This window comes from Musa acuminata, chromosome BXJ2-9 (assembly GCF_036884655.1).
Source record: "Musa acuminata AAA Group cultivar baxijiao chromosome BXJ2-9, Cavendish_Baxijiao_AAA, whole genome shotgun sequence".
NCBI lineage: Eukaryota > Viridiplantae > Streptophyta > Magnoliopsida > Zingiberales > Musaceae > Musa > Musa acuminata.
Genome location: NC_088346.1, coordinates 6,460,463 through 6,474,360, shown reverse-complemented (window position 1 = coordinate 6,474,360; position 13,898 = coordinate 6,460,463). Strand labels below are relative to the sequence as shown.

General features: G+C 43.2%; 2 protein-coding genes across 3 annotated transcripts; one reads left to right on the top strand and one right to left on the bottom strand.

Moving 5' to 3' along the window:
- Positions 1-337: 337 nt before the first annotated feature.
- LOC135622849 (L-type lectin-domain containing receptor kinase SIT2-like) lies at positions 338-2,526 on the bottom strand. Its single transcript, XM_065125096.1, has one exon. It carries the CDS (start codon positions 2,391-2,393, stop codon positions 549-551), a length of 1,845 nt encoding a protein of 614 aa, XP_064981168.1. The 5' UTR covers positions 2,394-2,526; the 3' UTR covers positions 338-548.
- Positions 2,527-3,383: 857 nt separating this feature from the next.
- On the top strand, positions 3,384-12,792 carry LOC135622847 (L-type lectin-domain containing receptor kinase SIT2-like). Of its 2 annotated transcripts, none has more exons than XM_065125094.1 (2): positions 3,384-5,886; positions 11,080-12,792. In XM_065125094.1, the coding sequence occupies exons 1-2, from the start codon at positions 3,899-3,901 to the stop codon at positions 12,758-12,760; spliced, it is 3,669 nt and encodes a 1,222-aa protein (XP_064981166.1). In that variant the 5' UTR covers positions 3,384-3,898; the 3' UTR covers positions 12,761-12,792. The 2 variants fall into 2 exon arrangements, with proteins under 2 accessions (XP_064981166.1, XP_064981164.1); XM_065125092.1 differs by having other exon boundaries at positions 3,384-5,893; positions 11,117-12,792.
- Positions 12,793-13,898: the final 1,106 nt, after the last annotated feature.

Here is a 13,898-nt window from a genome sequence, read left to right as displayed (position 1 = left end):
ATCCTAACTTAATCAGTTTGAGAGTGGTATGACCACTTGAAACCCCTCTTGATCACCAGACCTCCGTCCCTCATTAGTGACCCAGACATTCATGATAGGCGTGAGGTCCACCCGCTTGTTCTGATCGCTGGAGGAAAAACAGCCGGAGCCATGTCCGAAATGCTGCAAAGGGCCGAATAGAATGTGGCCGCTGAGGACATGATCTGGTGTCGGCGCAAGACGTGGAACGTGTCTTTGATTAATTTATGGAAAGTAGACGAACCTTGTTTGTAGATTGTCGTCTTTCAAGTCGAGTTCTATATGAAGTCAGGCGTATCAATAGCTGTGAGTTCCATGCCTTTCCATTAAATACATGACTCGATTGAGGTTTTCGTTTTGTTCTACACTAAGTTACAAATTGCATGAATCATAGATCACGACAACAACACCTCTAAGATGAGCCAAGTCGGATTCCAACTCCAGTTTCTGCAGGAGGTTAGACATGAGAGGAATCTACAGGCACGGCACAGCATTTGCAATCTATACACACACAGCCATGTCCTCCTCTGTCATCGACCTCCGGAGATAACCGATGCAGAAGCCACCGACGAAGTATACGACGTGATATGGTCATCGGCACCTTCGTTGTGAACCTGCACAAAAGCGCTGAAGCTGAGGTACGTGGGCGAGAGTTCGGCGAGCGGTGCATGGCCCTCCAGGTAGCGCACGACTTGGCGCATGCTCGGCCTTGCTGTGGGAAGTGGATGCGAGCACAGTAATCCAAGCTTCAACACCAGCTCCACCTCCTCCACCGCGTAGTCATCCCCCAGCCTTGGATCCATCGTTGCCAGTATCGTCGCCTTCCTCCAGTTATCCAACACCCAATCCAATAGAACCAACTGCTCCTCCGCCGCCATCCGCTCCACCGGCCTCCTCCCGCAAGCAACCTCGAGGAGGAAGACGCCGAACGCAAACACGTCGGTGACAGTGGTCGCCTTGCCGGTTCGAGCGAGCTCGGGAGCAAGATAACCGATGGTTCCGAACACGCGGGTGGTCTTTGGATCGGTTCCATGGTCGTATAACCTTGCTAGGCCGAAGTCACCCAGTCTTCCATTCAATTCGCTGTCGAGCAATACATTGCTCGCCTTGATGTCTCTGTGGACTATAACCTGCTCCCAGTCGTCATGTAGATACAGAACGCCTGATGCCACGCCTTTGATGACCCGAAACCGTGTCGCCCAATCCAGAGGAGGCTTCTCTTGGTCGTACAGAAACTTATCGAGACTGCCATTGGGCATGTAATCGTACACCAGCAGCAGCTCCTCCTTGCGTCGGCAATAGCCGAGCAGCTGAACAAGATTCCGGTGGCGGATACGACCGATGCTGACGACTTCTGCTATGAACTCTGTTATACCCTGTTTTGATTCGTGAGACACTCTTTTCACCGCGACCTCTGATCCAGAATACGGAAGCACCCCCTTGTAGACCCTTCCGAACCCACCCCTTCCGAGCAGCTCCTCGTCCATGAAACCTTTCGTGGCTCCGAACAAATCTTTGTACGAGAACCGATAAGGTCCGTACTCGAGCTCCCAGTCTTCCAGGAGCTCTGCATACTTGATCTTCCATCTCACGATGAAAACGACAATTACTACAATCACAGAAACAATTGTGATGGACGCTAAAGGCAGCCCGATGTGCAATACTTTTGATCTAACATTTGATTTCGTACGAGGAAGCGAAGGCAGCAAGGAGTAGTCGAGAGCTCGAGCTACTGCTCCATTCAACGTAAAGCTCCAACCAAGAACGTAATGAGATGTCAAGGCAGGACCTGTGGATGAGGCGAATCCGACATACATGGATTCCGATAACAAGCTCGAGAGGTCGATGGCAGTGGATAAGAGGGGTTTATGGGGTTTGGCCATCGGGATCGGAGACAAGGAAACGTTCAGGAGCATCTCTTGACCGTCGTAATCTATCCAAACTTGCATGGCTTGGCCACTGCTAAACCTCAAGCTTTTGAATAGGCCGGTGTCATCAGCATAATAACCAGAGGTGTGGGAGTCCATGGATGTCAAGCTGTTGATATCGATGCCGACATGGTTGTCATCGATATCTTGGAATTCGGGGTTGTTGATTGTATCGAGCTCAATCGCCAATACATGATTGCTTGAATTGCCATCATTGCTTCGATTGAAGAGGCCCAGGTATTGGCTCCCTAAGGCTCTGGAGAAGTCCTTGGTGGGAGAAACTACGAAGGCGACTCCATGGCTGCTAAAATCGGCGTACTCTGAGATGAAGGCAGTGACAAAAGTGGTGGAGAAGGAGAAGACTGTAGCATTAGGTAGATCTCGGAAGCGCAGTGGGGATGGGTAGAAGGCATGACCCATCTTCTCCTTGGTGTTGTTGGTGAGCATCAAGAGACCACCGGAAGTGATCGATGCGACACCACCGAGGGTGAGATTGGATCCCCCAAATCCATTGAAGACGAAGTCGTGGTTTCCACCTGTAAGACTTGGGTGGAGGAGAAGCAGGCAGACCACCCAAGTATTGAGCAGCATTGCTGGCATCTCAATCATGCAGAACAATTCCACCAGTAACGAGCGAAGTCTTTTTATCGCAAGAGATCGGAGGATGCATGGATTTAGGCGTGGAACGTTTCTCTCTTCTGACCCGCTTCATTCAACCCGTTGAATTTTAGCAGCGGTCAACTGATATATCCTTGACATTCGAATGAGATATACCAGCTGGATTTATCAGCGTTTAATTGACCAAAGGAGCAACCTTAGACTCATCTCCTAAGGTGTTTATAAGATTAGATCAGCTATTTTTTTGTTTATTTGAGGTGATTTGCCAACTTTGTGGGACTAATTCTGATAGAATGGGGACAAATTGTGATGAGATATTAGCCAGTCTATTTCATAAGATTTAAAAGAGTTGCATAAGATGCCAACTTGACTAATTGTCTTGCAGCTCAGCTCAATTGTCATGTCAACATCAACTTTGGAACAGTACAATTCATATTGCTCCTCTCTTGACAATAGCACTCAAGGAAACTATTCTTTGTTTATTCTTTTCAAATCTTTACATCTCCATTCAATGAAATATAATTTTTTATGCCGGATTCGCTGTGGACGTATCAGCTAGAAACTTTCAAGTCAATAGATCAAGGTCAACTGCTCTCTACAAGATGGAATTGAAGGAAAGATGAAGAGTCTATGGATGAGATCAATAGATATCGCACAATGATGTTGACAACCGAAGTAGCTTAAGCATCGGGTCACGCAAGTTCAATTTAATATCGTCATCCTAAATCGAAATCCCTATTATAACTCCATTCCGTAAAGCTCTGTTCGAACCCTATGCGTCTAACAGTGATGATTCTAGATTTTTGACTTGAACAACTGTAACTTATTGATAGAGTGGAAGTGTATGCAAATAGTTCCTTTATTGCTATTGTTCGTTGCAGATAGCTGTGAAGGGTGAGAAAGTTCAAATACGTTCAGATAGCTTCGTCATGTAGATCATCACCACAATTCAAAGCTTTGTCTGCAGGTGACCAAGTGAAAGAAGACCCAAATGAGATTTTAGACTCTGGATTTTAGACTCGGTCCTTCATGATCCGGTTCTCTCTCATCACAATTGAGTCGAATTAAATGAGATTTATAGGATGGATGGTGTTGGTTTACCAGCTTTAATCATTTTGATGAAATAGAAGATGATTTTAAGTATACGTTTTTGCTGGGTATTTCACAGAGCAGCTAAATCTAGTCATCTGAGAGTGGTTGGAACCTTCAACCTCTTTGCGCTTATATATCAGTGGGTGATATTATCTGTTCTTCTGATTGATTACTTTCGTATGTGGTGACTATGAGACACCAAAGCCAACAGCTCTCTCCTCCTCTGTCAATCCAGAACTAGCATGGAGAAGCTCTGTAACATGTCGGCAGTGTTTCTTAGGACTTTGATCGGCCTCCTCCTCCTCCTCTTTCACCTAAAGCATGCAGCCTCTAGCGGTGGAAACGATAGCTTCACCTTCAACGGATTCGGACGCCTCAATCTTACCTTCGATGGGGTGGCCAACGTCACCTCCGATGGTCTGCTGATGCTCACCGACATGTCAACGCAGGCGAAGGGCCATGCCTTCTACCCTACTCCGCTTCGTTTCCGGAACCGGACGAACGGTACAATCTTCTCCTTCTCCACCACTTTTGTCTTCGGCTTCATCTCAGCATACACCAACCTTAGCGGGAACGGGATGGCTTTCTTCGTTTCTCCCACCGAGGACTTCTCTGCAGCCTTAGGAAGTCAGTACTTGGGCCTCTTCAACCAAAGCAGCGACGGTAACTCGAACAATCATGTCCTTGCGATTGAGATTGACACGATCTATAACCCCGATGTTCTGGATATTGATGACAACCATGTCGGGATCGATATCAACAGTGTGAAATCCAGCACATCCCACGTTGCTGGTTATTACGCTGACGACACTGGATCGTTCACAGATCTAAGCCTTAGAAGTGAAAAAGCTATGCAAGTTTGGATAGACTATGACGGCCATGAGATGCTGCTTAACGTGACCATGGCTCCAATCCCAATGGCCAAGCCGCATAAACCTCTATTGTCTGCCACCATTGATCTCTCAAGCGTGCTGTTATCAGATCCCATGTATGTTGGATTCTCCTCCTCCACTGGTTCTTTCAAAACATCTCATTATGTTCTTGGTTGGAGCTTTAGGATGAATGGGGTAGCTGAACCTCTCGACTGCTCTTTGCTGCCATCGCTTCCTCTGGCAAAGTCAAATGGCAAGTCAAAGGTTTTGGACATCGTGCTGCCCTTGGCGTCGGCTGGACTTGCTGTGATCATCGCAGGGATCATCGTGTTCATTGTGAGGTGGAGGATCAAGTATGCAGAAGTGCTCGAGGATTGGGAGCTTGAGTATGGGCCTCATCGGTTCTCCTACAGAGATCTGTTCATCGCTACCAAGGGTTTTAAAGATAAGGAGATGCTCGGAATAGGCGGATTCGGAAAGGTCTACAAGGGGGTGCTACAGACTTCTAAATCAGAGATTGCGGTAAAGAGAGTGTCTCACGAATCACAACAGGGCATGAGGGAGTTCATAGCAGAGATCGTCAGCATCGGCCGCCTCCGCCACCGCAACCTTGTTCGGTTGTTGGGCTATTGCCGACGCAAAGGGGAGCTGCTGTTGGTGTATGATTACATGCCCAATGGCAGCCTCGATAGGTTCTTGTATGACCAAGAGAAGCCTACTCTGGATTGGGCGACGCGGTTCCGGATCATCAAAGGCGTGGCATCAGGGCTTCTGTATCTCCACGAAGATTGGGAGCAAGTCGTCATCCACAGAGACATCAAGGCGAGCAATGTGCTGCTGGACAATGAATTGAATGGAAGGTTGGGCGACTTTGGCCTAGCAAGGTTATATGATCATGGAACCGATCCACACACCACCCACATCGTCGGAACCATGGGTTATCTTTCTCCCGAGCTTGTTCGAACAGGCAAGGCGACCACCGTCACCGACGTCTTTGCGTTCGGGGTCTTCCTCTTGGAGGTTGCTTGCGGGAGGCGGCCGGTGGACTCGGTCGCGTACGGGGAGGAACTGATTTTGTTGGATTGGGTGGTGGAGAATTGGCGGAAGGGATCGATACTTGCGACGAGAGATCGGAGGCTGGGAAATGAGTACGTAATGGAGGAGGTGGAGCTGGTTCTGAAGCTTGGATTGCTGTGCTCGCATCCGCTGCCAACAGGCAGGCCGAGCATGCGGCAAGTGGTGGAGTACTTGGAGGGCGAAGCAGCACTTCCGGAACTGTCGCCGACTTACCTCGGCTTCAGCGTTCTTGCGTTGCTTCACAATGAAGGCTTCGATGATTACATCATGTCGTATCCTTCGTCGGCGGCCACCTCTGGAGCTTGGTAATTGCGGATGGGAAGCATTACATGATGACAGTCGTCTCCATCTGTTCCGTTCCTTTTGTTAGTCGACACAATTATTGACTTTAGATGATATTTGTTTAGGCGATTTATTTTGTGTGCTTCAATTTTCTGGAGTACCCATTTGTGGCTACTTAATCGAATTTTTTTTCAGTTTTGTCAAAATTCTCTAATAGTATTTTTTATTTATTTCTAAAATACTTTGATTTGACGGTCAGTTAATTTCTTTTCCTTCCTTGGACTGGTCCACTAGTCTAATTATAATATTTTCAACTATAGCATGTTATAAAAGTACTATAGGGTATAGTATTTTTTGCTGTGTTATAATATTTTCTGATATTATTCAAAATATCATAAGTGGATCGATTCATGATATGAACCAATTCATACGAAAAAGAACCTGTGTTTGAAGGTATTCCCAGCATTAGTTATAAAAATAGTGCCGTTATTAAAAAATTCTAAAATGACAGATAATTTATGAGAAAAAACCAAAAAACTTTTCTATATATATATATATATATATATATATCACTCAGTCTTAAAGAATTCACAGGTCTTTATCATGACATTTCATATGCATGAGATATGACTTGCTAGTATGGTTTACTTGTGACATTTTATATCAATGCAAATTCGACCATATTTCAGTATATGGATCATGTAATCATAGATTTGGAAAGATATCATGCTAATATTTTCACAAACATGGTGACTCTCTAATCATGGAATCTGATCCTATCTCGGTGGGGTACAACGCTAATAGAACATGCACCTCTATGTCAACGCACAGAGTATCTTATCAAATAATTTCACTACCTACTCACATGCAATATATCCCTTACCTACTCACATTCAATATATCCCTTGCCTTCACTTTCCACTGGATACGGTCCAAACATAGTTTCACAAACATATCAGTGATATTTTTGGCAGCTAAACCAGCTCGACAGCTAGTTGCCACCGCGGCGTCGACGTGGAAGGTAAAAAAGCCAAATCATCTCATCACTTGGCAGTAACGTGGGGGAGATAATGGTCTGTCCGACTCCGTGGATAACAGTTGATAGGAAACCATTCGAACCAATTTAATCGGTTGCCAAGGAAAGTGTTCCTTGGGTAGCCGATCTGATCGACTCTCCCTTGATTGGCCTCCGTGAACAACAGCTTGCATGGGGCAGTTTGCACCTATCACCCACGTGGGCAAAACACCGAGGGAAGAGCATTGCTTGCGTTAGTTACAGATAGTTCCATGACTGCTTAAGTATAAAAGTTGATCCCTGACGCTGAGAATATTTTACACTTATACAATACTAGAAAACTAACTTGAGTATTGGAAAGATCCGATTGGAAAATCTCCCTCGGCATACTCGAAAACTCTTTGAAGATCACCTCGGAGTCGCCTCGGGCACCTCGATGCCACAATAAACATCTTATTAGATTGCTATAAGTGTTATGTGGATAACTTCATGCCTTTGGGTCAAGACCCAACCATGCCGATACATAGTTGACGACATCGAGACAATGACATTTTAGTGCTAAGAGGGTTTGAATATTGCAAGAGCATTCACCTGTAAACCCTCTTAACGAGTACTCTAGCAAGTAGACACTGTCACCCACACACAACACATTTATGCGAGGACAATTGCACTTCTTTCCTTAGGTGGATACATCCATCTCGGCTCAAACCTCGGGCTCTTAACTCTAGGGGCAAGTGCAAGACATATGGTTATTCCTGTTGAGATCTTTCTAAGTCTTACACATTATGTGCAGACCCTCACCGAAATGATGTAAGGTATTGCTCCACTTTTGCCTCAATTGGCTTAGCAGGCATGCTGCCTTCACAACTGTAGCCAGTTACTTAACCACTGCATACATCAGAGTCCCCTAAACTAACCCATTGTCGATAGCCCCAGACCACCCCCAACCAGTCGAAATGCCAACCGAAACACCGTGCTCCATCGATGGTGGAATTTAGCACACCCTCGCATCATGAGCCAACTTTCCTTGAGTTGAAGTCCTAATCGACTGGCTTGATGTTATTGGGAAACCGCAGAGAGTATCACATATGCAATAGAAAATAAAAACAAAAATTGGTTTCCCAAATCAATCTTATTGAATTGTCGTTCAAAGATTGGGAGTGAAAAATTTGAAAGCGACAAAACCATATAATTGCATAAAGTGGTTGAAATATTCTTAGAGGAGATTGCATATCCTCTAATCTACAGATCTCGATCCATGGATGAAAGAGCTCTCATAAACTCTTCTCTAGTGGTAATCTATAGTAGATACGATGACGACGCTCCTCCTCACGTAGCACGTTCTTTTCTTTCATTCGTGCACCACTACACCACAGCAACCAAGGAGGGATCTATCCCTTTTGCTATCCTCTCACACTAGAGAGGGGATAGCCAGCTAGAGGAAAAGGCAATGAGTAGATGAAGGAGGTGGCGACAATATGGGTCTAGCTTATGAATCTTTAAGCCCCAACTCCTATATATAGAGAGTCCTCTTAACTTACCCTAATGGATCTTACCTTAATATGTGCTTGATCTCCATCTCATTTTTCTTACTTAATGGATATTTGATCCTCATCCAGTAATCACTCTAAGCCTTATTGGGTCTCACTAAATGAATCCAATAAAACAAGGGCTTATTATATATCTTATATCGAATCTTCTACTCATCATATTATCCACCATATGTGTGTAACCTTCTAGGCCCAATACCGAGCTGGTCGTGAGTTTCACATGTCAGAACTTCTTCCAATTTAGTGAATTATTATCCTCATAATAATTCACTCAACTCATCGACTATAGATGTACTAGGCCATTATGTCATAATTCCTAGAGGATACATGAGGATCTAATCCATTGGATATGTCTGCTATTAGTTATTGTATATCTATAATCCCTCATCAATCTAATATTTCAAAAATTATATACCAAGCATGATACTATTAGACCCTAAGATATCTAAGAGGTATTTTAAGGTTGTGTTTATGTTTTGGTAGTGATGAATTTGTGCTAGAAGGGTACACACATGCAGACATGACAAGTGATACTGATTCCAAGAAGTCCACTTCGGGGTTCTTGATAACATTTACAAAGGGAGCAGTCTCTTGGCAATCTAAGTTATAAAATTATGTTGCTCTATCAACCACAAAAGCAGAATGCATAACAATTACTGAAGCCTATAAGAAAGCTTTAGAGATGAAAATGTTTTTACAGGAATTGAGCTTGAAATAGGAATGACTGTTTACTGTGATAGTTAGAATGTCATTCGCCTCTCTAAGAATTCAACATACCATTCTAGATCCAAGCATATTGATGTAAGATATCATTAGATTCGTGATATGTTTTAGATGAAAGAATTACAGTTAGAAAAGGTACATACTAATAAGAATGTATTAGATATGTTGATAAAATCTTTACCTAAGGAAAAGCTTGAAGTATGTAGGTAATGAGCTGGCTTAGTATAACCAACTATATAAGTTGGAAGGGTAAATTGTTGGGTTCAGCCCATATAAGCCCAAATCAGCAATTAAAAAGAAAAAAAAAAGATGCGCTCGAGAGAGAAGAACAAAGAAAGAGGAGAGAGAACAAAAATAAGATTTTGAATTTTCTGTTTGACGATAAGTAGTCAAACGTTGTTAGTTTTGACCCAAATTATATGTAGAGAATCCTTGTAGCAAGCTCTATAATCCTAATAGTGCTGATCTACAGTTTAGCTTCTCTGATGTACTTTTCTACTATACCCACTTGGTGAGACTTAAACTTTTTTTTTTTATGAAATTCATCCATGTGATAATGATATACTATTCTTGAGCGTGGTCTTGATGTTATTATGATTCTCTTGTTATCTTAGAGAAGACTTATTATAAACCTATTATCATTATTATTGATAGTGGAAGTTCAAGGTGAACTACAATCTCATGGTTTTTTTCATATTAGATTTTTTACATTAAAATTTGATCTAACTTTGTGATTGATTCATTGTTCTACTGTTTATATTGTTTATATTTTTCTAGTTCATAGATCAATCATTTTGATACATAAACAAAACAGGGAAAAAAAAAATTCTACTATAACATGTTTTCCCAACAGAATTAAATGAAAGTTGAAAATTTTACGAATGAGATAATTAGATATCACACAATGATGTTGACAACCGATACGCTGAAAACTTGGACCTAAAGCAGCTCAAGCATCGGGTCACGCAAGTTCAATTAAATTCCGGAAAGCTCTATTCGAACCCTATTCGTCAAACAGTGATGATCGTAGATTTTTGACTTGAACAAGTGTCACTTCTGATAGTGTGGAAGTGTATGCAAATAGTTCCTTTCTTGCTATTGTTCGATGCACATAGCTGTGTAGGGTGAGAAAGTTCAAATATGTTCAGATAGCTCCGTCATGTAGATCATCACCACCATTCAAAGCTTTGGCTTCAGATGACCAAGTGAAAGAAGAACCAAAGATTTATATTTGACCTTTGGCAATAGAAACTGGATATTAGACTTGGTCCTTTATGATCCGGTTCTCTCTCATCACAATTGAGTCGAATTAAATGAGATTTATAAATTGGATGGTGTAGGTTTACCAGCTTTAATCAATTTGATGAAATAGAAGATGATTTAAAGTATATGTTTTTGCTGGGTATTTCACAGAGCACCTAAATCTAGTCATCTGAGACTGGTTGAAACCTTCAACCTCTTTGCGCTTATATATATCAGTAGGTGATATTATCTGTTCTTCCGTGTGCTTACTTTCATATGTGGTGACTGCGAGACACCAAAGCCAACAGCACTCTCCTCCTCTGTCAATCCAAAACTAGCGTGAAGAAGCTCTGTAACATGTCGACAGTGTTTCTTAGGACTTTGGTCTGCCTCCTCCTCCTCTTCCACCAAAAGCTTGCAGCCTCTAGCGGTGGTAATGATAGCTTCACCTTCAACGGATTCGGACGCCTCAATCTTACCTTCGATGGGGTGGCTAACGTCACCTCCGATGGTCTGCTGAGGCTCACCAACATGTCAAAGCAGTCGAAGGGCCATGCCTTCTACCCAACCCCGCTTCGTTTCCGGAACCAGACGAACGGTACAATCTTCTCCTTCTCCACCACTTTTGTCTTCGGCTTCATCTCAGCATACAACAACCTTAGCGGGAACGGGATGGCTTTCTTCGTGTCTCCCACCGAGGACTTCTCTGCAGCCTTAGGAAGTCAGTTCTTGGGCCTCTTTAACCAAAGTAGCGACGGTAACTCGAACAATCATGTCCTCGCGATTGAGATTGACACGAACTATAACCCCGATGTTCTGGATATTGATGACAACCATGTTGGGATCGATATCAACGGCGTGATATCCAACGCATCCCACGCTGCTGGTTATTACGCTAACGACAATGGATCGTTCACATACCTAAGCCTTAGAAGTGAAAAAGCTATGCAAGTTTGGATAGACTATGACGGCCATGAGATGCTGCTTAACGTGACCATGGCTCCAATCCGAATGGCCAAGCCGCATAAACCTCTGTTGTCCGCCACCATTGATCTCTCAAGCGTGTTGTTATCAGATCCCATGTATGTTGGATTCTCCTCCTCCACTGGTTCTTTCAAAACATCTCATTATGTTCTTGGTTGGAGCTTTAGGATGAATGGGATAGCTGAACCTCTCGACTACTCCTTGCTGCCATCGCTTCCTCGGGCAAAGTCAAATGGCAAGTCAAAGGTTTTGGACATCGTGCTGCCCTTGGCATCGGCTGGACTTGCTGTGATCATCGCAGGGATCATCGTGTTCATGGTGAGGTGGAGGATCAAGTATGCAGAAGTGCTCGAGGATTGGGAGCTTGAGTATGGGCCTCGTCGGTTCTCCTACAGAGATCTGTTCATTGCTACCAAGGGTTTTAAAGATAAGGAGCTGCTCGGAATAGGCGGATTCGGAAAGGTCTACAAGGGGGTGCTAAAGACTTCTAAATCAGAGATTGCGGTGAAGAGAGTGTCTCACGAATCAAGACAAGGCATGAGGGAGTTCATAGCAGAGATCGTCAGCATCGGCCGCCTCCGCCACCGCAACCTTGTTCAGTTGTTGGGCTATTGCCGGCGCAAAGGGGAGCTGCTGTTGGTGTATGATTACATGCCCAATGGCAGCCTGGACAAGTTTCTGTATGGCCAAGACAAGCCTACTCTGGATTGGGCGACGCGGTTCCGGATCGTCAAAGACGTGGCATCAGGGCTTCTGTATCTACATGAGGGCTGGGAGCAAGTCGTCATCCACAGAGATATCAAGGCGAGCAATGTGCTGCTGGACAATGAATTGAACGGAAGGTTGGGTGACTTTGGCCTAGCAAGGTTATATGATCATGGAACCGATCCACACACCACCCACATCGTCGGAACCATGGGTTATCTTGCTCCCGAGCTTGTTCGAACAGGCAAGGCGACCACCGTCACCGACGTCTTTGCGTTCGGGGTCTTCCTCTTGGAGGTTGCTTGCGGGAGGCGGCCGGTGGACTCGGTCGCATACGGGGAGGAACTGATTTTGTTGGATTGGGTGGTGGAGAATTGGCGGAAGGGATCGATACTTGCGACGATAGATCCGAGGCTGGGAAATGAGTACGTAATGGAGGCGGTGGAGCTGGTTCTGAAGCTTGGATTGCTGTGCTCGCATCCGCTGCCAACAGGCAGGCCGAGCATGCGGCAAGTGGTGGAGTACTTGGAGGGCGAAGCAGCACTTCCGGAACTGTCGCCGACTTACCTCGGCTTCAGCGTTCTTGCGATGCTTCACAATGAAGGCTTCGATGATTACATCATGTCATATCCTTCGTCGGTGGCCATTTCTTGAGCTTGGTAATTGCAGATGAGAAGCGTTACATGATGACAGTTGTTGTCTCCATCTCTTCTGTTCCTTTTGTTAGTCAATACAATTATTGACTTTAGATTAATATTAGCATTATAGTAGAGTGATATCTAATACATGATATTTGTTTAGCCGATTTATTTTGTGTGCTTCAATTTTTTGGAGTGTCCATTTGTGGCTACTAAATCGATTTTTTTTACTTTTTGTTATATATATATATATATATATATATATATATATATATATATATATACTAATTCTTAGAAAAAAACTATTCTTTAGCCTTTTCTCATGAAGTGCCCGATTTTCAAAATTCTCTAATGGTATTTTTTTTTATTTATTTCTGAAATACTTTGATTTGACGGTCAGTCAAATTTTTTTCCTTCCTTGGACTGATCCACTAGTCTAATTATAATATTTTCAACCATAACGCGGTATTAAAGTACTATGCTATAGTGTTTTTCACTGTGTTATAATATTTATCTGATATTATTGAGAGTATTCCTAACATTAGTCATAAATAATTATAACTCCGTCTTATATATATATATATAACTCCGTCTACAATAATTCACAAGTCTTTATCATGACATTTCATATGGATGAGATTTGACTTGTCAGTATGGTTAACTTGTGACTTTTTATATCAATGTAAAATTGATCATATGAATCATGTAATCATGGATTTGGAAAGATATGCTAATATTTCTAAAAACATAATGACTCTCTAATCATGGGGAATGATCCTATCTCATTGATGTACAACGCTGACAGAACATACACCTCAGTGTCAACACAGGAGTATCTTATCAAATAATTTCACTATCTACTCAAATTCAATATATCACTTGACTTTTCTTTCCACTGGATACGGTCCAAATATAATTTCACGAGTCAAACATAGCAGCATCAAATTGAATGATTAAGAGGTTCGTTCAAACTTGCTAGTCATTGCATTTAATGGAAACAAATACTTCAAAATATCAAAAAAAAGAATGAACGACCAGAGAATTGTGATGCCTTGAGAATCAATCTGATCACACATTCTAAAAAATACCCGACAATAAAATATTCAGACAAGGATAGAATTGCAATGGTCATCGTGTCACCAATGTTATCAGAG

Coding starts and splice junctions, on each gene's coding strand:
- LOC135622849 (XM_065125096.1), bottom strand. CDS start 2,393: ATGCTCACCAACAACACCAAGGAGAAGATGGGTCATGCCTTCTACCCA.
- LOC135622847 (XM_065125094.1), top strand. CDS start 3,899: ATGGAGAAGCTCTGTAACATGTCGGCAGTGTTTCTTAGGACTTTGATC. Junction 5,887..11,079: donor TACATCATGTCGTATCCTTC/GTCGGCGGCCAC, acceptor CAACAACCTTAG/CGGGAACGGGATGGCTTTCT.